The 24,400-nt window shown below is 38.4% G+C and overlaps 1 protein-coding gene across 1 annotated transcript in view; it reads left to right on the top strand.

The window, feature by feature from the left end:
* The first annotated feature begins 12,469 nt into the window (after nucleotides 1-12,469).
* gpc6a (glypican 6a) overlaps nucleotides 12,470-24,400 on the top strand; it is a 130,424-nt gene continuing 118,493 nt past the window's right edge. Inside the window, exon 1 of the mRNA XM_070829005.1 lies at nucleotides 12,470-12,670. Coding sequence (XP_070685106.1) covers nucleotides 12,511-12,670 — 160 coding nt within the window. The 5' untranslated portion in view covers nucleotides 12,470-12,510. The remainder of the gene's footprint in view (nucleotides 12,671-24,400) is intronic.

The raw sequence follows: 24,400 nt of genomic DNA, 5'->3' as shown, positions 1-24,400 counted from the left end.
CAAAGTCTTCTTGTCTGACATAGAAACTTGCACAGACCAACTGCCTGCATGTTCTGAGATGCATTGAAAGGACAGGATTTCCCATGCAAGATATTACCGGAGGTTGCCTCACACATTTCCAAACTGTATCCTCACACCAGAGCTCTATTTGAAGGTATACAGAATCTAACAGGCTCTGCTTTTGCCCACCCTGTTGCCTCCTCTAAGAGAGGTGTTACCACCCTCAGGCACCTTCAAACCTGGTTATTACAAAGTGTCCCAAAAGATACTTTCACACATGAGACATTTATTTCCATGGAGATTTAGTTTATCAAGGGATCGCTTCATTTTGAGATTTTAACTTTGATCAGAGTTACCCCCAAGTGTTCCATTAATGAGTGAGGGATGAGTATGAGTCTTGTGAACGTAAATCAGAGTGATCATATTCATCACCTCAAGTGTTGACGTGATGAATATGAACTGCATCTTGCAGGAGCCTGTGCATCTTCTGCAACTCAACAAACAGAGTGGGTTGTGCACAAAAAATGTTGCTTCAGTAGTCTTACCTGACTTGACTCAGGATCTCAATGAAGCCCAAAGTGTATAAATTGCAGCTTAAAGATCTGGCACCTACGACCATATCTCAGCCTGACACATTTCCCCTCATCCATTATTAAAACACAAAAATAAATGTACAGACAGAAAATCATTTTATGATGAATAACTGCAGTTAAGCTATATTGCAGTTATGTACATTTACGGTGTATAAGAACACACCCTATAGGGTGTTATAACTGAGTCAATAAATCCTGTCGTTTTAGTGTAGATTCATCTGTCTGTGTGACAAGTTAGCACAAACAAATAGCTTTATTCATGATAATGTGTTGTTTGTACCCACAAACTGCTATAGCTAGACTACTTATTATACAAAATGATGCTAGAGGGACGAATATAGTGATGTCACAAAAGAGACTTTAGTTTGAAAGGTCAAACAACCCTTTGCATTAATCACTTAAAAAAATAGACCGAAATAAGTTTAATATCGGCTTAAATTTATTTAAACTTACATTAACAGATTTTTGACCATGAGCTTAAAAGAATTCATATGGCAAACTCAGTTATCAAATAGATGTAGACAATCTCTGGCAGTATTTTCTTTTTCTGCTGAGTATGGGTCCAATGTTTAATTTTCTTTTAGTTCTGCTTTTGGACCCCACAAAATATTTGGGACTATTTGATCCAGTGTGTTCACCAGCTAATTGCAAACTGTGTCTGTCTGCAGTTTGGTGCCAAGCAGCTAGTGCAGAATAGTCCTGAAGAGCCTTTTCACTGAAAATGGTTGCTTTCTGAGGCTGATAATGAGGTTGATGAGATCAGGTAAAAGCAATCAAAACAGTAAAATTGTGGGCCATAAACCCTAATGGAGCTGATCAATAATAGTTGTTATTAACTGATAATGATAATTCTCTGGGGTTCTCTGTGGGCTTGAGTGCAACACCATTCACATTACACACAGTCATGTTAGAGTTATTGTTGATAAAAAAAAAAAAAAAAAGATTATAGCCACATAAAATTTGTGTGCAGTTTAGTATGGACTTAATAGTTTGTTTTCAGGAATACTATGTTTATGACTAGTAATCAGTAATGAAACAAGGGGTCTCAACTGTGAAACAAATACTGCCCTTCTGTCACAAAGACAAACAGTAGAGACTCTGTTCCTTGGCCTATGAATTTTAATGCCGTACTTTAGAGGTAAAGGTCACAGGCTTATGCAGGGGTCCAGTTAAGTGGTGGTGTGTGTGTGTGTGTGTGTGTGTGTGTGGTCATGTTTGAAATGATTCTCTTAACTGATCTCCTTGATAAATCTAATCTACTGAGTTAACAGGTTTTGAGAAAAAGAAGTAAGTAGATAAAAAATCTTGTTATTTGTATATATTATTTATCCCACAATCCCAAACTTGTGGATCAGACAAAAAAAATCACAGCAGTCTCAGATTTAAACCTACAAAATGCAACATTTAGCATTAAGGCAGTAAGTGTGACTTAAGTTTTGCACGCCTCCACCTCAGTTGGTCAAATTCCTACTCCAACACTTGTCACTCGTCCTGATGAGCTGTCGTCTTTGAAACGGCTCCTATCTGGAGGTGGCTGGCATCATCTGGCGTCGGAGAAGCGAGTAAATTGACTGTGTTCACCTTCTCACGGGCAGTGCTAGTGTTCACCTTTGCTTTAGCGCAGCTTGTCTACGGCACGTTTTGTTCATAGTTAGCTTTTTAATAGTGTTGGTATTGCTTTGACTTTAATGCACTTGACTGCACTAAAAGCCAGCTCACTGCTTTGCGTTCACACCCCAAGGTACACGTTTAAAAACCACAGCGTGGAGAAGCGTCTGTGAAGACAGAACTTCTACCATCCATCTTTTAATAATATAGGAATTTGATACAAAAGGATATATGTATAACATTTAAATTACTGCTATGTACCAGGCCAGTACCAACTGTATGTGGTATAAAAGCAATTTATAAATGTAATCCAGTTTGTATTTCCTAAAGCAGAACAAAACAGAAGAATATGTTTCTTCTTCTAATAATGTACTATTAATTACTGGATTATCCTGTGTTATCCATGTACTACAGCACAGTGGTATTTCTAAACATCTTTGCTTCTTGCTATAGTACTGTACCTGGCCACCAAACTAGAGTTTGTCCTATTGTTTTGGTTGAGACTTTTTTTTTTTTTTTTTTGCCTGAAGGGGTAGGTTCAGATCTTTTCACGTCTATCTTAATACTAACATTCCATATGTTCGGTGCGGCATAGGTTGCAGCAATAATCCCTCCTGTCCATACTGGGTGTCAAGCAGTGGAGAGATTTCAAGTGGGCATTCAAGTCGCTAAATTTTCAGTCTTCTTAGTTTAAAATTCCCTTTTTGTGTTTCCCTGTAAAACTGTAGCAGAAGGATACTTGGGTGCATGTAGGTGTGTTCTCAAGACTAAGCCTGCACACATCTGCCAGGGTGCCCATCTGAGACTGCTGAAGCCTCTTATACAGTAAACCTCGGATGAACTCCTGAATTCATTTTTGCACAAAGCAATGGCTCTGGATTTGACCCCAATTTCTTCTATTTCTTACAGCGTAGTTGCTCTACAACGGTAATGCCTCACAGCCAGCAAGGACAAGAGGAATGATCACAGCAACCAACAACTCTTTCATTGTGCCCATGGCACGTGAGTGCTGTTTTAAGATACACATCCAAACCCATCTGTCTTATCTCATTTTGGTATCCCAGTGTTAAGGCTACATGCTTAGTAAAATTGCAACAGAATCTACTCACATCAAAGAATGTTTTTGCTTTTTATGCTCTCCTTTTCCTACTTAAAACATTTACTAGTTAGATTTGCAACACTTGCACTGTATGTCAGATAAATGGCCTGTGGCTGATGGAGTGCTGTCATCTACTCAGTGGTTACCATGGTAATTGTGCTACTGCATTAGCTTTGCACTGAAGATCTCCCAGAGGTAAACATTGGTTTTACATTACTGATGTAAGAGCAGACATAACCTGTATCTTGGCTTCATTTTCTACAGCATTGGACAGAGACGGTGAAGGTAGACAGGAAATAGGGGAGAGAGGAGGCTTAAACCTGCAGCAAAGCGGGACTGAAACTGGACACGGCTGTGACCATGCGGTCATGTGGTGTGTGCTGTAACCACTCGGCTACCAATGCGCTCTGGGCATATCGTATTTACATAGATAAGAATGAACTTATCAGTGTAAATATGACTAAAATGGAACTTATCATTTCTTCTGCTACTGTAAATACAGTTTGTCATGATGTAATTGTTTCAGATGGATCGCAGATTTACTTTAACGTTGTAGTTTCGTATCTGTTGTGCTGAATTCCACTGACTTAGCATTGTGCTCCTGTAACTGTGTCAAACTCAAGAGGGTTAGAAAAAAGTACCAAAATCATTGCAGTAGAACCAAAGATATTGTCTTTTTAATTCCACACATTCTGCTTCTGTACCAAAACCTGGTGCTGACATTATCAATTCAAATCAACAATTAAATGCTTCCTTATTTGGCAATGCAACACTGAATCACGTTATGAAAAAAGAAACATCATTTAGTGAAAATAAGATGTACTTGACTTTTGATCAACAAGTTCTGTGTAATACTTACATCGTGGGCTACAGAACGCTCATATATTAAGCCACTCATTTTTGATGTTATGATGCTTACTTTTCATCCTCAGTCATGCTCCTTGTAAGTCATCACACTCTTTACAATAAGATCCAGATCTCTAATTACTAAGCCTCAGGACACCATTAATTAGTTCAAAACAATTTTAATACCAGGAAAACAACCACCTGAAACTACTACTTGAATAATGTATGAAACATAAAAATGCTTCACACTGCAACAATTTGAATACATTACCGGGGCTTAAATGGATATCAGAGAAAATGAAGCGCTCTGTTAAGTATCAGAGGAAACAAACTTGCACTAACATCACGGCATGTTAACCTGGCACATTTGATCTGAACAACAGCGTAAATACAAAGCATATGCAAGGAAAAACAGCATTTGTGTTAGATGCACCCCAATCTTCGAGAACATTCTCATTAGGTATTCTTATGAGAATACATAAAGTTTCTCGTTTTCTTTATTTCAATGCTGGTTGTGAAATCCTTATGTGATACTATTAAACAAAGCCTAGTAAGTAAGGAACTTGTTGAAATAATAGGTGATCCTGGTCTGCTTGTTTATTCTAAATAATGCCTGTCAACAATGGATTGATGCTACTCTGACATGACCTTTTCCATGTTGTGTGAAAATGATTAAGGAATGGGCATACTGTGATTTAACATTTGAGTCAGCATGCAGCTTATTGATCGTGTCTTCACATCTGAAATCATTAGACGCTGCAGACTTCTTGGAATATATTCTCATTCTCATTAGATCACTTTTCATTCTTTAGTGTACACTGATGCACTTAGGGTTATTGCTAAGATGTATGAAATTCATCAGAATTATTTAATTATACATTCCAATATGTAAATGTAATACGGTTTACGCTGTGGTGAGAATTTGTCAAAACTCTGACAGTGTCACGAATGTGACGGTTGCTACAAACGGCATCTAATCAAAATCAGCCACCCAGGACATGAACTGGTGTACAAACACTCACTGATAACATTTGAAGTGTAGAATAACAAAAAGTTGTTTCATTGCTACGGCCATAGATATATTATTAAGAACTCTCTTTTACCATTACTAATTTGTCTGCTGATGTATGATGTGAATTTAAACATTTCTCTTTCTTGACACACGTTTCTCCCTAGGTTGAATTAGGATTCCACTTTTAAGTTCTACTGTTGAAAATAGTTTACTTCTTAAAAGTTCTGCTGCTAAACTCCAGAGTGTGTCCCCTCAACAAGAGAAGAATGGCACCAAATCAATTAGAAGATTAAAAATTGTATGATATCTGATGAGTGTTTACAAATAGATTTAGAGATTTTAGAATAGAATAGAAAAAAATAGAGTAGAAAATAGAACTTTTTTTTTTTTTTTTCTGTCTCATGTTGCTTTTCAAATGTTTCTATTCAAATTTGGGTTGTGCCTGATGAGATAAGATTCTCCTGCTGGGGTGTCTTGATTCAACTGTATAGATAGGATGAGGAGCCTGAATGGCTGCTCCATCAGTCTGATGAGATGATTTGGGGAATATAATTAGGATGTCTCAATGACTCCTCCATGTGGAGGTACTCCAGGCATATTGAACAGGAAGGAGGCCCTGGGACATGCCAGAGGTAGATTACAGGGTCTGGAAATGCAGATATTACCTAGGAGAAGCTGGAGGACATCGGCGGGGAAAAAAGGACGTGGCCTGGGCTACTATGTTTAGTCTGCTGCTACGTGCAAAAATGCAAACACTTACCCAAACATTAAAATACAATAAGTGGCACTACATATTTTCAGCACCTTTTTGATTAGTATAGTGTTGCTCTCAAAAGGTACCAACTGTGTTTTAAATGTGTTTGATTGCCTAATGAATGGATATTTTGTTTTCATTACAGGCATCAAAAAACCAAGGTCTTCTATCTGAAAAAACAGCTTTACCTCTTTGCAGTAATTGCACATATCTGTCTTAAACATCCATGAATTATAAGTATATGATTAATTATTCATCTTCTTGCTGGCTGTGCTAATGTGAACAAAGTGACCTTATTCCTCATCTGCTTACAGTGTGCCTCGCGTACAAGCTGTGACATTGCTTGCCACGCTGTTGAAGCCATGCAATAATGCACCACTATAGCAAATACTGGTAAAGTATACAATTTTGTCACTTGTTTCCTTTAATACAATGAGCTATGCCTATAATTCTAATGTAGCCTGGGCTTTTTTTTTAAACTTAACCCCTTGAAGGTCCTCAGAAATAATCACGTTAAAGATCCTTACACACATAAATGTGTATGCATAAAAACAAGCCATAAAAATGTTAAAAATCTTTCTTTTTTTTAAATTTTTTTTAAATAGTTTTTTAGACCAGCATCAGCCCTAATCATACATATCAAATTTTAATTAGTTTTTTAAAAAATTAACCCTTAAATTGCCATGTTTTTGTCATGATGCGCATCATTTTATGGTCTAAAATACACAAAAAATACATGAAAAAAATTGAGAACTCTGAAAAATTCACCATCTTGCAAAATTATAAGCAATATGCATGAAAAACTGATAAAATATGCTAAAAATAAAAATCATAACACACTAGAAAGTGCTGAAGACCCTCAAAGGGTTAAGTGAACAGTTAAGTAAGAATTGAACCTTTAAAGAGGGAGAACAAGAACAGCAGTTGTGGGTGTGTTTGCCCTAACTCTACCCCCTTTTAATCTCTGGCTTTTAATTGTTTCAAGGCCATGGTTAAAATGTTTCTTTTCCTGTGAGATCAATGAAGATCCATCAATGAGATGTCTGTATCAATCCATTCATTCATCCATCCACCCACAGCGTAAGGTAATGGCGTCAGTCAGCTGTTTGTCTTCTTGGTGGCCTGTGTGTATATCTCTACTCATTGATTTTGATCGATTGGTCGATCTATCTTTAGATCCGTCTATCTTGCTGTGGATTCCAAAGTTGAAATAAAACTTGGGAACGGCATCCCATGAAAAGGTGAAACCTAATTTCTGACAACACTGTTATGTGAAGTAGGAGGCCTGGATAGGGAAAGCTCAGTTTTCCCTGTGGTGCGCTGAGTGTGAGTCATGATGAACCCTGTGCTGACTCCTCGTGGTGAGCTATCGATCCACCACCGGGATCACCTTCTGGCCATCATCTCTCGGCCTCATTAGCAGGGCTTATTAGCTGAGTAGGGCTATTACAGTGCTGTGCAGATGAAACCAATAGTGAATGAGGAAAACACATTTGATCTTGGGCTTTCCTAAATAGAATACAATAAATGAACTAATATCGCCCAAAAACAGAAGTAAGACCCCTTTTATGTCATCAAACAAAAGCAGAGCGAGCTACTGATTGTTTAAACAAAAACATATAAATTAAATAATTGACATAGTTCTTTTGACATTGTCTATTTGTCTAGCTACGGTTGGGGAGTAACTGTGTTATTTGAAAGGAACAGGGGCTAAAAGGTAATTATTGAAGTCTGGCCCACTGATTGTGGCAGTGGCTCAGTGAGGCAATTAAGGTACTTTGGAACCCTCCGTGCCCTGGCATAGACCATCTATTGCTTTTTGTAAAAAAGTTTGGCAGTTTTGAATCTGCACATTGTGCAGATTTTATTTTTACCCTCTTCTTGAATTTTTTGTCTTCCTAAATTTATATATTTATTTAACATGGCATGCACTGTGTTAATCTTTGGTAATCTTTATTTTTCTAAATTCATTCTATTGTATTTAATTTCATTTAATATATACTAATTAATTAATTAATAGTAAAGTCCTGTCACAATCCCTGGGGAAAAATAATTAACACAGAACAAAGTTAATCAATATACACTAACTTCCCAAATAGAGAAAACAGTGAAATTAAATCAGTCAAAACTGTTCAAAAGAGAAAAGTAAGTTCCTGAGCCATCTCTAAATAATCACCCAATGTTTCATTTTCAGTCACTGCTGGTCTTCACAGTCCTCCATAGGCAAGAACTGATTTCCCTCTTAATCTTATTAAACAAAAGGCTTGTATAAAATGAATAATATGAAGCAAAATTAATTTCATTTTCCCTTTCATTAAGATCGCACAAATGACTGTGTCTGTCTTTCTCAGCGGCACCACGATAATGTCCAGATCTGACACAGAGGAGAAATATCCTCTGTCTGATTAGGGCCCACAGAAATCTTTTGTTCTTATAGTATATCATACCATTTAGCAAACGTAGGTCATTTTTACATTTCATGATTTAAGTTTGTGTTTGCTCTGTATTTATGTTTATCTATTCGTGTATTTTACAATAATTTACAATAAAGTGATAGATAAAGTACATAAAAGATACATTTTCTCAATATTATACTACATATTCTTAAATATATTACAAATAATGAGAGCTGGAGTACAGTCAATAGTCCATTTATTTATTTATTTTTTTATTTTTGTAAAATCAGGACCTTCTATAAATTTGAATTGATCAGCTAACTTTATATTTCATGTAGGTCAAATTTAATGGCCATTAAATAATTACAAGGGCATCACTGATTGGGGCAATATTCCCGCTAGGCTTCTTAATTTTAACTTGTTTAATTGAATAGTGTTGCAAAGTATTTAATACATATACTGAAAAAAAAGTAGTAGAACCACAAAAATGCTGACACTACCATCAACAGCATCACATGAAGACGTGCAAAGACGTGAAAGGATGCAAAATTGAGAGATGTGACGGGGAAATCATTCAACTTAAACAAGAAATTTGCATTACTCGTGTGAGTATGCAAGTAAACCCATGGTCAAAGTTGTGCAAGTAATATAAGACAAAAATTACTTTTGCTTTTGGTGTGAACACACAGTCACACCATCAAATGACATGCTGGGTATAGCTCGCTCTCCATTGTTCGCTGCAGTACATTAAAGAACAAATGAAGAAAGAGGGACAGGAGAGACAGCAGATGTCATGCAGTTGCGAAATCAAACATTTCGACTATCTGAATCAACGCTTTTGTTCCTGGAAATAGCCCTGTCCCAAATAGCTAGCTGTTAGCAATGACTAGGCTAGGCATAAAAGGTTATGAAAAAGTTTTTTATTTTGATGAGCTTCTTGATGTTCTTGAGAAAGATCCAAGCAGCAATAATGAATGCCAGGCAATCAGTCCATTCTGAACAGACAAATGTTTTGAATGGGCATTGTACTAGTTTAACCCCTTGAAGGTCCTCAGAAATAATCACGTTAAAGATCCTTACACACATAAACGTGTATGCATAAAAACAAGCCATAAAAATGTTAAAAATCTTTCTTTTTTTAAAATTTTTTTAAAATAGTTTTTTAGACCAGCATCAGCCCTAATCATACATATCAAATTTTAATTAGTTTTTTAAAAAATTAACCCTTAAATTGCCATGTTTTTGTCATGATGTGCATCATTTTATGGTCTAAAATACACAAAAAATACATGAAAAAAATTGAGAACTCTGAAAAATTCACCATCTTGCAAAATTATAAGCAATATGCATGAAAAACTGATAAAATATGCTAAAAATAAAAATCATAACACACTAGAAAGTGCTGAAGACCCTCAAAGGGTTAATACAAATCTGAAAACATGTGACACTGTGAAAGTGGAGACTGCTAGTCGCCTTATGTACTCTGTCGTACGGTACTGTCCCTGTCAATTTATAACCTTCATCTCAGTGGCATTTGATGACAATAACATGTAAGAGGTTCTGTAGGAGTGCTCTGGACAAATCAGCATTACGTCATATTACTCAACCACCATGAACCCACCAAGAAACGGCTGAAAATGCTTAAAGACTTTATCTTTTAATTAACAGATGGTTGCCAGGTTATCTTACAGGTACATTCTCTCTGCTAAACCTGTTCTCTTCACTAGTTTAGTGAAAAAGAAAAGTGTTCTTGACCCTGGAAATAGTGCTTTCAAAATGAAATTTAAAATGTGAACTTTTAATCTTCAAGGTTTTTACGTAAATTGGTTCCATTTTCTACAATGCCCCAAAATAATTACGTTTTATCAGTTTTGGGCTTGCTCTGGATTATTGTGTAAAGATACAAACATTGAAAAGCTGAGCAAATTATGTGAATTATTTTGGTAAATGTTTTTGTTCAGCTCTTGACAAATTTTTAACTGCTGGGAAAGAACAAAGTGCTCAGTGGCAGCGTGTATGAAGTAACTGTAGGGAGCTGAACTCACATTACTTGAATAATGTGCTTGCTGTTGACTATTCATGTGTTTTCTTATGGATTGGCTATAACTACTTCAAAATTGTTTGAACTAACTCCGACTGCAGACTCAAGTATTTATGACACCATACATTTTGTAGTGACAGGGAAAAAACTTTCTAATATAGTGAGATACCGAGATGCTCCATTGGCTCCCGGGGTCTAAGACGCTTCTCGGATTACGCCCAGACCAACACCTCTGTTAGATACCACTCCTCTCTCTCTCTGTACGGTGTACTATGAAGGCAAAAGTATCAAAATATCTAAACATAGATACTAAAAAGTGCTTTTTTCACTGGGGAAGCTGTAGCTCAGTGTTTCCAGAGATTCTAAAGGACTAATCACACATTTTGAATCACTTTGTCCCTGCATCCTCCACAGTGTCCAAAACTGCACCGATGAGAATCTTAAATTGCCCAACAAGAGTGAAATTTCATCAGCCCTTAAGGAATTAAGATGTGATAATTTCCGCAGTGTGTGGTTATCTATTCCTGCAGTCTAGCACCACCAACACTGCTTTCCTGATTTTCCCCTTTACATTTTACGAGCCTGAATTATGGCTAATTGCACTTCTACAGTGCATTTTAAAGTAAGTTTTAACAAGCCAGCTGTAGCTCCCAAAAACACACTGCAGAAGTGTTTGTACAGGATATTATGAGAGTGCAGTCTTCTTTTGTACTCTCAAGAGAAAATCTTTCACTCTATAACGAGATACTTTTCTTGTTAGATTTTCTTCATTATAACAAGACAACTTTTTCTTCTTCTTCCAACAAAGGTGTCTCATTGTTAAAAGAACCGCGCTTTAATAATGACACGCTTTGAAGTCACAGTGTGATAAGTCAGTTCTGTGCCGCCATAGGTAATGCATTACTTGTGGCTGGTGAGGTTACGTTAGGTAAATTTGCAAAATCGTAAATATAAGACCCACAAACAGCCGTGGTGGGACAGCTGCAGTGGATGCAGAAAGTTCAGCTCAGCTCAAGTGAGCCCTATCTATCAGTCAGGGTTCGGACCTAAACAGTATGAAATTAAGTAAGAGACCAAATAAGCAGCACATAGTTGGTAGAGATATGGTTTTGTGTGTGTGTGTGGTCTTGTATTCCTTACTCGGGGTCTGAAAGTTATAACGTAGAGCCCACTAGTGGGGACATTTTGCTGGATCCTACTTGGAGAACATCTTTGCTGAACCCTACAGTTGTTATTGATGAACCAAAAAGTGTTGGAACACTTGTTTGGTGATGGTTAAGGTTAATAGTTTTTAGTTACAGTTTACATTGTGTCAATGTTAAGTCCCCACTCAGATAGAGACGCATGATTTATATGTGCGTCATGACACGTGAAGATAATGCATGTCCTGTTCTTGGTCAATTTGCCATTCTTTACCATACTGCTCCCACGTGCTATTATCATCAAAAGACACTGAAACACATCACACGGTCACGAGAGGTTCCGTGGGAGAATAAAAGAAGAGAATCTGGTCGATGTGTAGGTCTTCTCCGCCTACACAACCTCCAGATAACGCGCGCCTCCTCCAACATGTGTCTCCACACACACACACACACACACACACTCACACACTGATGTGCCGCGGTGCGCATTACCAAGGGTGCATTAAGGCAGAGGACAGTACGCGCCCCTGAATGCGAGATGCTGAAGTCGCAGCCACTCCACTCCATGTTTTGCCCTGCCCTTGTGCGCTCTGCTCGCCGTGCAGCGTGTGTCTCCGTTGCATTTCGCTTTCCTCACACTGACACGAACACAGGGGCTGCTGTGTGTGCGGGAGAAGTTGTTGGCACAGAGAGCACCAGGTAGCAACTGTCTTCTCCAAACGGATCCGTGCGAGCTGCGAGCGATCGGACCCGCCGGGTTCCTTTTTTCTTTTCGAGGGGGGGAAGACACGAAGCTTTTTTTTTTTTTTTTTTTTTTTTTCTCTTCTTCCCTCAATGAGGCGGACGTATCAGAATTTAAAGTGAGGAGTGATTTTTTTTCCCCATTTTTTTTGTTTTGTTTTTGATTTAACGAACAGCTGACATCCTGCTCACTTTCAAGCAGCCCATTTGGATTTCTTTCTTTCCCCCACGCGACGGAGCTCATATTTCCCTGTGAAACATTACCAAGGATTTCACTGATGTATGCGATGTGGAGACTGCAAGTCGCCTTATGTACTCTGTCGATGCTGTCCCTGTCATCTGCTGGCGAAAGCAAAGCGCGAAGCTGTAGCGAGGTTAGGCAAGCTTATAACGTTAAAGGATTCAGCCTCGTCAATGTGCCTCATCAGGAAATATCAGGTAGGCGAAATTGGCAAATCATCCGCTGCTGTTTGCCCCTCTTCCACCACGTGTCATGAACTACCTCTGTGCATTTAATTCGCCCCCTTACCCCCGTTTTATTGGAAGGTCCACATAAGAGTGGGCATTATCAAAAGTGTGTCTCTATCTGCAGCATGAGTCTGAGTTTGGCAATAGACTTTAATCTGCATTTAATCTATGTGCAGTTGGTGTGCTTGTTGGGCTGAAATCAAAGACATGCCACTGCGGTAAAGTGGTACTATATATATATATATATATATATATATTTATGTTTTTTTTTTGTGTGTTGCCATGTAAAGGTCAGTTTGATCCCCTCCATTTCCACACTGCGTAATGATGAATCACAACAAGCTGCGTTTCATTCATTATCTCCAACCAAAAAACTGAATTGGAAATCCAGAATACAGCTGAAGTTATTCACCTGTGCAAAAGCAACAGCCGTGTTGCACTGCAAGTGTCTGGAAAAAAAAATAAAAATAAAAAAAAAATAAAACCTACACATCCTCTCTCTAGTTAAATCATTCATTATAGGTGGTTTTAGATTTTAAAATTTTACAGGCCAAAATCGACAGCCCACCTTTTTTTGCCTTTCAGTTCAGCTGAAGAGAAGCGTTCCTCTCCTCAAAGACTGTGACTTCACCCACAGGTTATAAAACTGATGGGTGACACCAGAATTAAGAGCCCAATGAACATATGTGAGACCTCCGGATGTAATCTACCTGCGGTCACCCACACTTGAGATCCTTTATAAATAGAGCTGCTTAAATGGAGACAACAAAAGACTGACTTTGCAGCTGTGGCACCAGAAGATGTGTTCTGAAAGTGGCTGCATACCTGTTGCTCGCATTCAACAGAAGATCATGGAGCTTGTTGTGTTGTATTTGGCTAAATAGTGAATGGTGTTTACCAGTAGGGGGCTGTATGCACTCAGCACGAAATGCTCCTTTTGGTGTGGGTTTCTTTCTTTTTCTTTTTTTTTTTTTCCTTTTAGATATTCCTCAAGGCTACAGCTTAGGTTTTAATTCATGCTCTTTGGTACAGCAGAGATATGGGGTTTTATTATCTCTTGTGTGGTGGTAATCACATTTATGGTCAAAGCAGGAAAGGAGATTAGTCAGTAAACATAGTCTGCTTCAAGAGGGGAAGCAGAGAGGCCTGCAGTTAATCCCTCTATTGCCTTTTATAGACAAAATAGAGATACTGTATTGGTAATTGGCAGTGTCAGGCAGTAATGATCATAGAGCCACCTTATTTGCTTTCAACAGGGTTTTGGCTGGATGGGAATTTGATAGTTTTGTTTCTGATTGAATGTGCGTGTAAGTCTGTGTCGGCATCTGTGTGTGTGTGTGTGTGTGAGAGAGATCGTTGCATTATGAATACATCTTATGCCACTTTCATCTAAGACTTGTTATTCTATGGGGTAAATTCTCAAGTTAGTGGCTTTGTTTACTTGTCAGACCTTCCTCAGAATATACCAAATAATGACTATGGCTGTAATACAGGACAGTTTGTATGTTCAGAAAATACAGAAGAATGGACATTCACTCGGGAAATTCTGCAACGGGAGCTGTAGTTAAATATTTAAAAGCAAAAAGGAAAACTTTTCTGCAAACTTATTCTGCAGCACTTGTAACATGCAGTATGTTCAGTTTATCAACAGCTCAATAGGAGACATTTCGAACAGACTATTCAAATAAAAAGACCAGACACTGTGGTTGAAGTAATTAATGTGCTGAGTCCTTTTTCCTTAAGTGTTACATGATACGCTTTTAAAAGCAGTAATACCGTGCTTTTTTTTTTTTTTATTTCATTATTTACTTCTGATGTGACAGAGAACAGGAAGCTAGACAGACACCGTGGCTTTTATGTTTATTATAAGTTGGAAAGTGTTTTCCCACAGCTTTCTGCAGTGGATTCCAAGTAATTTAACTAAGATATATTTTAGCGTTTCAGGAATTTTTACGTGCAAAGAATGGCAACTAAGATTCCTGCTAATTCATTCGGACATTTGCACAGCGTATCAAGTGTTTAAACATGACAAATGTGTTTTTTAATGGTATTTTAATGTATTCTGAGACAGAATCTTGGACTTCACCTGTGCAGCTGTTTTTAATTCATACAACAGTTGTTGTAGGAGTGAAAATCATGTCGTTTTCCAGTATTTGACCATAGAGCTTTTATTGGCCTCCACCTCCGTGGAGCGCTGGACGGCTTCCATTTACCACAACAGGAATTCCGATCGTGTCAGATAACGTTTTTATAAAGGATTTTGAAATACTTGGACATGCTTTTATATGATTATGTAAAGTTTTCGGTATTTATTCGTCTATCTCATGTAACATTCCTCGTCTGCCTCAAACTTCATCAAGTTACCGGCAAAGACAGAGGTCCGTTGGTCACTTTCTGGATGTTTTTTTGGGAGATTTGATCAAACCCTGATCACAAGCCATGCACTGCCTGTACACTATGTGTAATTGAATTTTGTTGTCTCCAAATAACTTTTGCATAAATACAACAGAAGTTAGATATAAGCCTCAGGAGATGTGATAGTAGAAAGCACTCAATTATGCCTAATTAGCTATGCTAATACAAACGTGTGGTAAGCTGCATGAGCAGTGTTAGCGCTCATCCCTCTATCATTTGCTATGTCATGCTACTGCTATGCCTCTAGATGCAGAACACACAGGTTTAATACTTCTGCAGAGGTGGCTACCTCAGGTTGTGAGCTCCCATTTGCATAAGCTAATTATTTTGACAGCTCTCTGCCACTGACAAGCTGAGCTACAATATTTAAAAGGTGACAAACACAGATATGTTTATACAGGAGGTAGTAATTGCATATGGAAATACAATAGGCCAATAATACAATTATTGAATGCACACTTTAGCTCTAATTAAGCCAAAATCTCATACATTTTTAATTAGATATGTTTAAGTATTTTTCTGAAGATAAAAAAAAAAAAAAAACACACATTTTTATTTACATGTGTTTGTTGATGGAATTACGAATAGAAGTTTCCTTCCTTGCATTGTTGTCGCACTCTTTTTGAATAAGCCCATTTTCACAGCTACTATCTAAGTTCTTTTGGCCATCTATTATTGAAATATTGCAACAGCATTTGAATGGGTCTCATGGGCCCCAGAGTCATAAAACTTATCCAGAACATAAAGAACCTGGTAAACCATCAGAGCAGAAACCCCGAATTGATGTTTCAAGGATTACACCAGGAGGCTAGTTCATTTCTTTGTGGCTTTTACCATCTGTTTATCCAAATCTGTGAAGGTTTTGTGGGAAGTGTTTGCCTCTCAACGTATAACTACCCAATGTGTTGTGTTTTTTTGTGAGTGGCTGAGCTAATAATAACCCCTCACAATTACAAATGTTCTGCCGGTACAAAGCAGAGACATTTGGTGCACAGCCTCCCGCTGCCTCCTAGACGGTCAGATTTGCGTGTGTTGTTTCGCCATGAAGAGATGTAATGCACAATCAGCAGTATAACGCTTCTGTCATGTTCACTGCTGTGCTTGACAAATTGTCATCATAAATAGATTTCTGGATTTGAAATAAGTGTTTAGCACTGATGCAGACACAATGTAATTGACAGAGTTAGCTGACTCGGATAAAGGTCAGCCATACTACCCACTTTATTGATTAAACAGTGCTACTTTCTCTTTTTGCCTAAGGACTCTTGAGTGCCTCCTCTGGCTTACAGTATGGGGGTGGTGGGAGGCAGAGGCCAGAAAGAAAAATCTTACTAGCTTTATATTAGTTTTCATACAGTAAGAGGTCTCTCGGAGGAGTGCCAGTATTCTTTGCAAAGAGCAGGTGGGTAGGATAGAGTGGTGGAGCTGAAACACATTACTGTATGTGAATCTGAAAAATGCCTGGTAGACAGCTTCATTAAACTCCACCAGATTTAGCTTGTGATTCCTCCGCTCTTGTGTCCGTGTTGTCAAGGTACCATCGCCTGCGTGGTGTGCGACTGCCTGTGAGGATCACCCTTGTGTACGCGTGTCAGACGTTAGCTGTAGTGTCACACACACACAATGCTGCTTGATTGTCAGCCCTTTGTTCATAAACACAACGGATCCTGAATTCTTCAGTCAGGCCCTGCCAGAGAGCTCTTACTCCGAGGCTTTGCTGTTAATATCAACATCTACTTAGACAGAGCGGTTGGGATTCTCATGGGTGGACTCTTTGCTCTTTGCTACGTCTTTGAAACAAAATCACTTGATATGCTGCAGTTCCTATGAATGCAGTGCCCGAGCCTTATATTTCCTTTCTGAAGAATAACAATTACCTTTGGGGTTCATCCGTAGAAACTTTAAAGAACATTATTTGATTTCTCTCAGCAGAGCAGTTATTAGCTGTTACACAATGCAGCATAATTTCTCCTCATGTGGATTCTTGATGCTGTAACTCTGTCTGTTTTTCACTGTGATCTGTACTTAGCTGTTTTGCAGGTTTTGAGATGCATGCAGATCCCCAGTTTCCCCCAAACTCAGCCCAGACATCAGAGCTCTTTTGAATGTTTGTTCTTAAATGAATGTTAGGACTCCTCTGAAGCTTCTGTACACACTGCTGTTAACATTGTCAACATTTAAGTTTTTTCAATGATGACATCACTGTAGCTCTTAAAGTAAACCGTTTTACAACATCTAAGTGTGAACATGTACTTTATCAAGCAACAAAATCTTGTATCTTTTTAGGCATGTGTTCTTTTAAAGCAGGTCTAAAGCGCATGTTGTCCCACACCAGATGAACGATTTAGGACCTCAGATTTAATTGCTTGAAATTGCAAATGATTCAAGGAGATGATGCAGTTTATTCATAATTAAAGGCGTAAGTACAATTCATTATTGTTGTGTTCCCTTAAGATCCCATATCAAGTCTGGGCATTTCAGGTTTGAAGCCATTTAGCAATATTCTGTACAAATGCACATTGTCTGTCTCATGATTTTTGTCAGGACTGTTAAAAGACACAATAAAGCACAGAAAATGTGGCGTCACTCTATGGTTCATCTTCCAATGTCATATTTATGCATAATATCACAAAAACATGTAATCAAAAGTGTGTTTGTTGCCTTGATCTATTTTTAATTTGCTTTACATGTAGGGCAGGTATGCAAAATGTATTTGGGGGTGAGTTTAGATGTGTTTGCAGCCAGATGTGTAATCACTAAATAATGGAATGACATGAGACCTTTAGTGAAAGTGTGGGAATACCACTCCAAAAGCCCAAGCCTAGCAAATATCCATATAAAAATTCTGCAGGGCATTTTTTTTCCAAAGCCCATTAAGATGCTCTTGGCTCTTCCAAATTGGAAATAAGTCTCTTGCCAGCCTGTATACATCTTCAGAGAGAACAGTTAATGAGATGTGAGGGAGATTAGGCTGTGTGTGTGTGTGTGTTTGTGCATGTCTGTGTGTAGCAATTTAGCCTCACTTTCTCAGTCTTTCTTCAGCTTCACATCTCTATTGTGGTAGAAAATGACAAAAGTGTTTTGTTTTTCATTGGACGAAAGATAATGTGTGCATGGAACATCCAAATGAGCTTGATTGTGAATCCTCCAGCTGCACTTTTTTTTTTCTCAACCTTTGTCAGATTTAGTGAATGAGAATGTCTGACAGTTGTTCTGACCTGAACAATGTGTCAACCCTCTGCAGGCATTCATGCCTGAAATACATATGGTCCACAAGCTTCCTGGAAGCCTTCCTTAGCACCATGTATGGGTATTTTCTCAGCAGTGTGAAAAGCCTCTGGCTAACATACAAGACTGCTATAGCACTTTTTCCAGTTTTCAATCAACTGTTGGCCTAAATCAGTAATGGAGGGTGGGATTAAGGATCTCTACCCTCTCAAGCCTTGAGAGGAACTAGAAAATAACAGCAAGAAGTTAAAGGATGGATGTGATTGTGTGCACAGGGATTAGAAGAGACAGCGCAGAAAATAAGCAAGAAAATAAACAAATATACTCAGTAAAAGACAGCATATGGGCATGGAGAGCATCCTTGACTAACCATGTGTTGAAATAATGACTTGAGCGGTAACTACGCAAGGTTAGAGGAGCTCTGGGATACAAGGAGCAACTCGGGTAGGATGTTATCCATCTGAATTTGAGGGATTAGTCGTTTGACTCTGTGTTTGTGTTGTACAGGAGTATCACAACATGGTGCCTTTTTAAAATTGTTAAAGTTGTTCTACAAAAAAGAGGAGAAGCATTCAACTTTGCTTCTGTTGTTGATACATTAATAAAAGAAAAACTGCCACAGGAGCTAACAGAAGGAAAAGTCGCATGTGGTATTCCTCCGCTGGGAAAAGTGTTTCCCCTTGGATTTCTCTGTCAGTGGGTGAGGGTGGTGCAGGAATGCTGTTGAGGATGGTGGGGGTCACATCGTCACATAACTGTTGACATGCAGAAATAGTGGGTGGGTATTAACGATTCCAGGGCAGCCTTTTTGCTAATGCCTATGTAGAGGAGACCCTTAGGATTGACCTAAAGCCATATAAAACATACTGTTTACTACACAGACAACACTAATCATTTCACCCTCTAGCCAAAAGGGTGTTTGTGGTTTTCCTACTATTATTCATTATGTATGTCAGAGAATCAAGGCGTTCTGTTGTGTTTATTGCTATGGTCTTTCATTTTGCCCACAGAGCCTTTTTGCCTCTGGAGGGTTGTCTCTGAATAGAAGTCCCAAGCTTGACACCAATGATAAGGCTCAGAGAGATGCGAGCCACACAGTGCTTTGGGAAAACCCATGTCACATCGAGGTGTCAAGGATGCAAATACATTTCACACTGGGGACTTTTTATTTTTGTTTTTCAGACACAGACAAGTACACATGGCTGAGGTGATTTGCGAAATAACCCACCCCACAGAGACTCGGAAGTAAACAAGCATTAAGCACAGATAAACATGGTGTGCCAAAATTGTCATGGAAACATCAGATGCTGTCAACAAATTCAAATGGTGGTGGTGGCTTTGGCGTTACAGACTTGACAAGGACACTGTTGTTTTGTTGGAAAAAAAACTAGACAGTTTCTACCCCTGAAAGACCTCCATGGTGGTTTCACTGAAGTGAAACCACGGGGCACTTTTGATGTATCAAAATCAATAGTGCAGATGTTCCAACATGCAGACATTTTTTAGTACAAAGAAAACCACAGCAGTACATCAATGGCTAACTTTAAGGCCTATGAACGTCATTGAGGACTCTAAATATAGTGATACTTCTGTCACTGAGTTGTCGAAGCAAGAAATTCATTATTTGGATACTGCAACACTTTAAACACTCTTTCATTAGTTGGAATACCAAAGCAAGGATTGAAAAACAAGGTGAACATTTGTAAGGCCATGTAGACGAGCAGTAAGGCTGGTAATATTCTATAATTTTGTGCAGAGACCAAAACCGACAGTGTGTTAGTCCATCTCTCAATACTTTATGAATCCCCCAGCATGTCTGTAGCACTCAGCCACAAGCCCATTAATTCCTACTGAAAACATAAATCATTAAAATCAGGTCACAAATACGTAGCTTATTTTCAAGAATATAATTCCATACAGAAGCTAGGCACTGTAGTTTTTTTTAGCAAGCAGAGATAAATATTACATTTGTTGTGAACTACCCTATTGAGTATTCACATCATCAATACTGTACATGTGGAATTGACTCAGTGCCAGTGTTCATAGGAATGACAGAACATGCCACCCAATGCAAAAGTTGGGCTTATTGCGGTATTTTTAAAGGTTTTTGGGGAATAATTAGATCTATGGCAGAGAGGAATAAGCTAAATCAGGCTTTGGCTACAGAGACAATACTTAATGTCATCAATTATTTGTTGGTAGGGGTCTTTTCATGGGATTTGTTGTTAAAAGATATACTGTAGTATGTCACCAGAGAGTCTGTAAATTAGTCACTTAATTATAGTCTCAATTGATTCTGGTCCCAGTCAATAATTTTCACTGCAACCACAGTTCTTTTCCTTTTTCCAGAGAAACTCAATTAATTCTGTCCTCTAGACCAAATAAAAAAATGTGACATTACCTTCTTCTCCAGGACCTGAAGGGTAAAAGCAATGGCATGTTCTCTCCAATCTATGCAATGCCTTACCTAGGAAGTTAAATCAACTTTTATGGCTGAGTGGATATTTTTGTTAAATTCTTCTTGACTGCCAGAGAAGGTAGAAATCTTGTTACTATGTGCCATTTCTGGTGATTATTTACACAAAAATGCACAGTATGTGGCTTAATCAGACTATTTTCATAGACGGGAATAATGATCTTAATTGGATTACAGTGTGCCTGTTATATATTCAGTGTCTCTAGATTGAGACATTTTTGGTTCTGATGCTGTGTGGGTGCCTTTGTGCTATCTTTTGCCCTGTAATAGTGGAGGTTCTGTTCTGGAGATGCAGTGATAAAAGAAAGAAGGGTTTTGTGTTTCAATAAGCTGCCTGTGCAAAGACTCCTACTTCTCCCATTTCTAATATATGAGCTTTAACTAATATGCACTTGATGACCATTTTATTACAAGAGAAAGCTATTTTCCATGGCAGAACACTGCAGCATTTACCTAAGATGTGCAATCACTAAACTATTATTCAAGTTGGAAAATTCCATGTTGCAGAAGAGAGTTCCAACTGTATGACTGCATCTCTCAAGTGAATAGATGATAACGACTCACCAAGCATCAAAACTATAGAGAGCCAGCTTTGCAACGCTACTAAAAGTATACAGATTTGTAGTAAATTGTTTTCAAAGAGCAATAGTTGTTATCCAGGACAAGACATGCAAGGAAAGCATGTTGTTCCAGTTACAAACTAGGAAATTTATCCCAATTACATAAGTTCATGACCCAGTTTAGTTTGATCTCGTTTGCGGCTTTGAGGTGGAGAGACTAATTGGAGATCTTTATTATTTTCATGTTAATGCAAAAATGCGGAGGGCTGATCTGAACCCCGGGTCATATTTCTGGGCTTTAATTATAACATTAAATAATAGGTTTTGCAATGAGATGCCTTGTGGGATGTAATGACACTCCCGCGTGTGTCAAGGGTTTGCCATGTGTTCCCTCACCCTGTGTTGCCTGATTGCCTTTTTAGTCTGGTTAAGGCCCTGTGTTCCGTTCACCCAGTGATCTGTGGGAGCCAAAGTTATAGTGATGTTAATAGATTGATTCCTGCCAAAATGAAAAAAATATTAATTAAAACTTTCTAGATATTAAAATGAAATTGAAAATGCTTCTTTAGTTACAATGAAAAATTCCGTTTGCTTGAAAAACGTGCGCATGTGCACTTTGTGGCAGCTGCTCATAAAACTTTAGCTGTTTCGCATGGATGTATTTTGCATTTATCATTGTGCCACATATTGTATTTTTTTCATGCAATTGGCTTGTAATGAAGCATGTTGGATGTGCAGCTTGCGAAGTGCTACGGAATGACATCAGAATTCATCTGGAACTAAAGAAGTACAGCGGAGGTGAACCAACAGTTCATTTAAATCACCTATGCTTGTAGCTGATGAGAGCGTAGAGCACTCTTGCAGGAAAAGATATCTGGGCTCACTAGGCTCACACCACTCAATTGAATAGGGCCACATAGTGCATCTCCAGGGAGCCTTACCGTCATGACAAATGTGATGAGCTCATATAACCCTAGTGTCTGGAGAGGGCCAGTGTGAAGTCTTGTCTCTCTGAGAACGCAGATGAGGCTTGAGAAAGAATATCTACACCCTCATGGTTTCAGTTTCATTAATTCCAGGACTGTTGGAAAAGAGGTGCAGGTATTTTGGGTTAGATCGATGGGTTTGATGAGCTCATTTCCAGTGTTTACATCTTTTGGATCCTTGCGCTTCTTCGTGTGTCAAATGAAACAGCTGCCATTGTGATGTTTCTTGGCACATCCTTGTTCTTTGGCTCCTTGAGGGTGCTAGAATCTGAAAAGAAGCCAGCCTCATCCCCTGCTCCCAGAACCCCGCTGTTTCCTGTCCCCTGTGTAAGCTGCCGCTAAATGAGTGGGCTGGTCATCTCACACCCTGGGGCTCTTCCTCGGGCTCTTCTGACCACCAGCTGTTGTGTTTAGGACTGAGTCATGCACCAGTTAGCATGATGATTCCAGAGCACGAGGGCAAGGCTTTAACCTCACCGTATGTCTCCTCCTGTTCCCGCCTAGCCTCTAATATTAGCAAGTGTGATGAACTGTGCTGAGAAATTTAACACAGCTTGAAAGAAAAAAATTATATTTTTGAACTCATTTTATGAATGTCAATAATTAATCACCATCAAGAATTTGGTTGAACATGAATATGTTTGCAAAATTAGCTTTACAGAAATTGTGAATGCTGGGAGATTGGTTCCCACCTGGCTTTTCACTTTTTTGCTGCAATAACTTTGTTAATTCTACTATTCTAATTGTGTAATTTTTTTTTTTTTTTGCAGTAGCTAAACAAAACAGAAATTGGAAATAATTTGGAGCTGATTTCAGTAGTTTAAAGAAAACCAAACCCTATATTTGCGTTGTACATGCTTCAATTTAAATGTTTGTCAGTAAATCTGTCAATATACGGTATAAGAACTAAGTAGGTAGAAAAAGGGGAAGGCTTTTGTTGATGTTGCAGTCAGAGTGTCAGGCTGTGGCTGTTTTCTTGGAATCTAAAGTCCCAGTGTGGACCCAGTATACTGATCTTGGAAAAAAACATCAGTTGAAAAGATTTCAAATGTTTTCAAATGACAGGTGCATCAGGGTTAAGGGTGCCACTTACTTTGATAACATGACTTTGATAACATTGAGTTCTCTTTATTCGTTCACTGTGACCACTTCCTCTTTTCCCATTCCTCCATGCCACTTTAATACCACAGTTGAACTATTAATTCAATAACGGTCAGCAATTTTGCATTATTTAATTGTAGTTATTACATGATTCAGATATCTTGTATTTCTTTGTATGTTTCTAGTGCCTCATTTACCTCATGTTTGAATGAAGCTTTAATCAATCAAAAACCATGTTAACTTAATCATTGAACACTTCAGGAAGGAAATAGCAGAATTCCTTGTACAGTGAAATAATCATGAGGCAAAACTCCTGCATAAGATATATGCTTCAGTCAAGCTCCTCGAGTATTCACAAATTTAGATTTTAGAATTTGACAGTTTGATATGACTGTGATGCACATGATCCCTTATCTCTATGAACTTTTTTGACATAAGGGTAAAAAGAGGGTAAAAATAAGGTCTAACCAACCAGGGTGTGAGACTGTGTCTAACACCTCCTTCCATGGATGTGATCTGGAAATTCATATGCCATTATGTTCTTATTTCCACATGCAGGGTTCACCCCAGACTCTGGTGTAAATTCTGTTTGGAAAATTGGTCACAGGCATTACCCATGACAGACGCGTGAAGCTATACAGTATAATGTACGTCTGCTTTAATAGACTGCATGCATGACTGCTGCTAGTGGCCATAAGCTCCACTGAAGTGCTTGACTTGTACGAAGGCTTACCTCTGACATTTACCACAAGAGTCTCCAACCTGGTGGCATGCATATAGGTTTCAGATACTAAGTGCATTGTAAAGGAACTGCGGAAATGTTCACAAAAGCATTAATGCATATGATGGGGAGTTAAAATTAGTCAATGTGCAGAATTAAGGTGTCAGATGGGATGAAAATGGTGGTTTATAAAAAGCTCAACATGAGTGTTCC

This window comes from Pempheris klunzingeri, chromosome 1 (genome assembly GCF_042242105.1).
Source record: "Pempheris klunzingeri isolate RE-2024b chromosome 1, fPemKlu1.hap1, whole genome shotgun sequence".
Taxonomy (NCBI): Eukaryota; Metazoa; Chordata; class Actinopteri; order Acropomatiformes; family Pempheridae; genus Pempheris; species Pempheris klunzingeri.
This window is presented reverse-complemented; position numbering and strand designations above follow the sequence as displayed.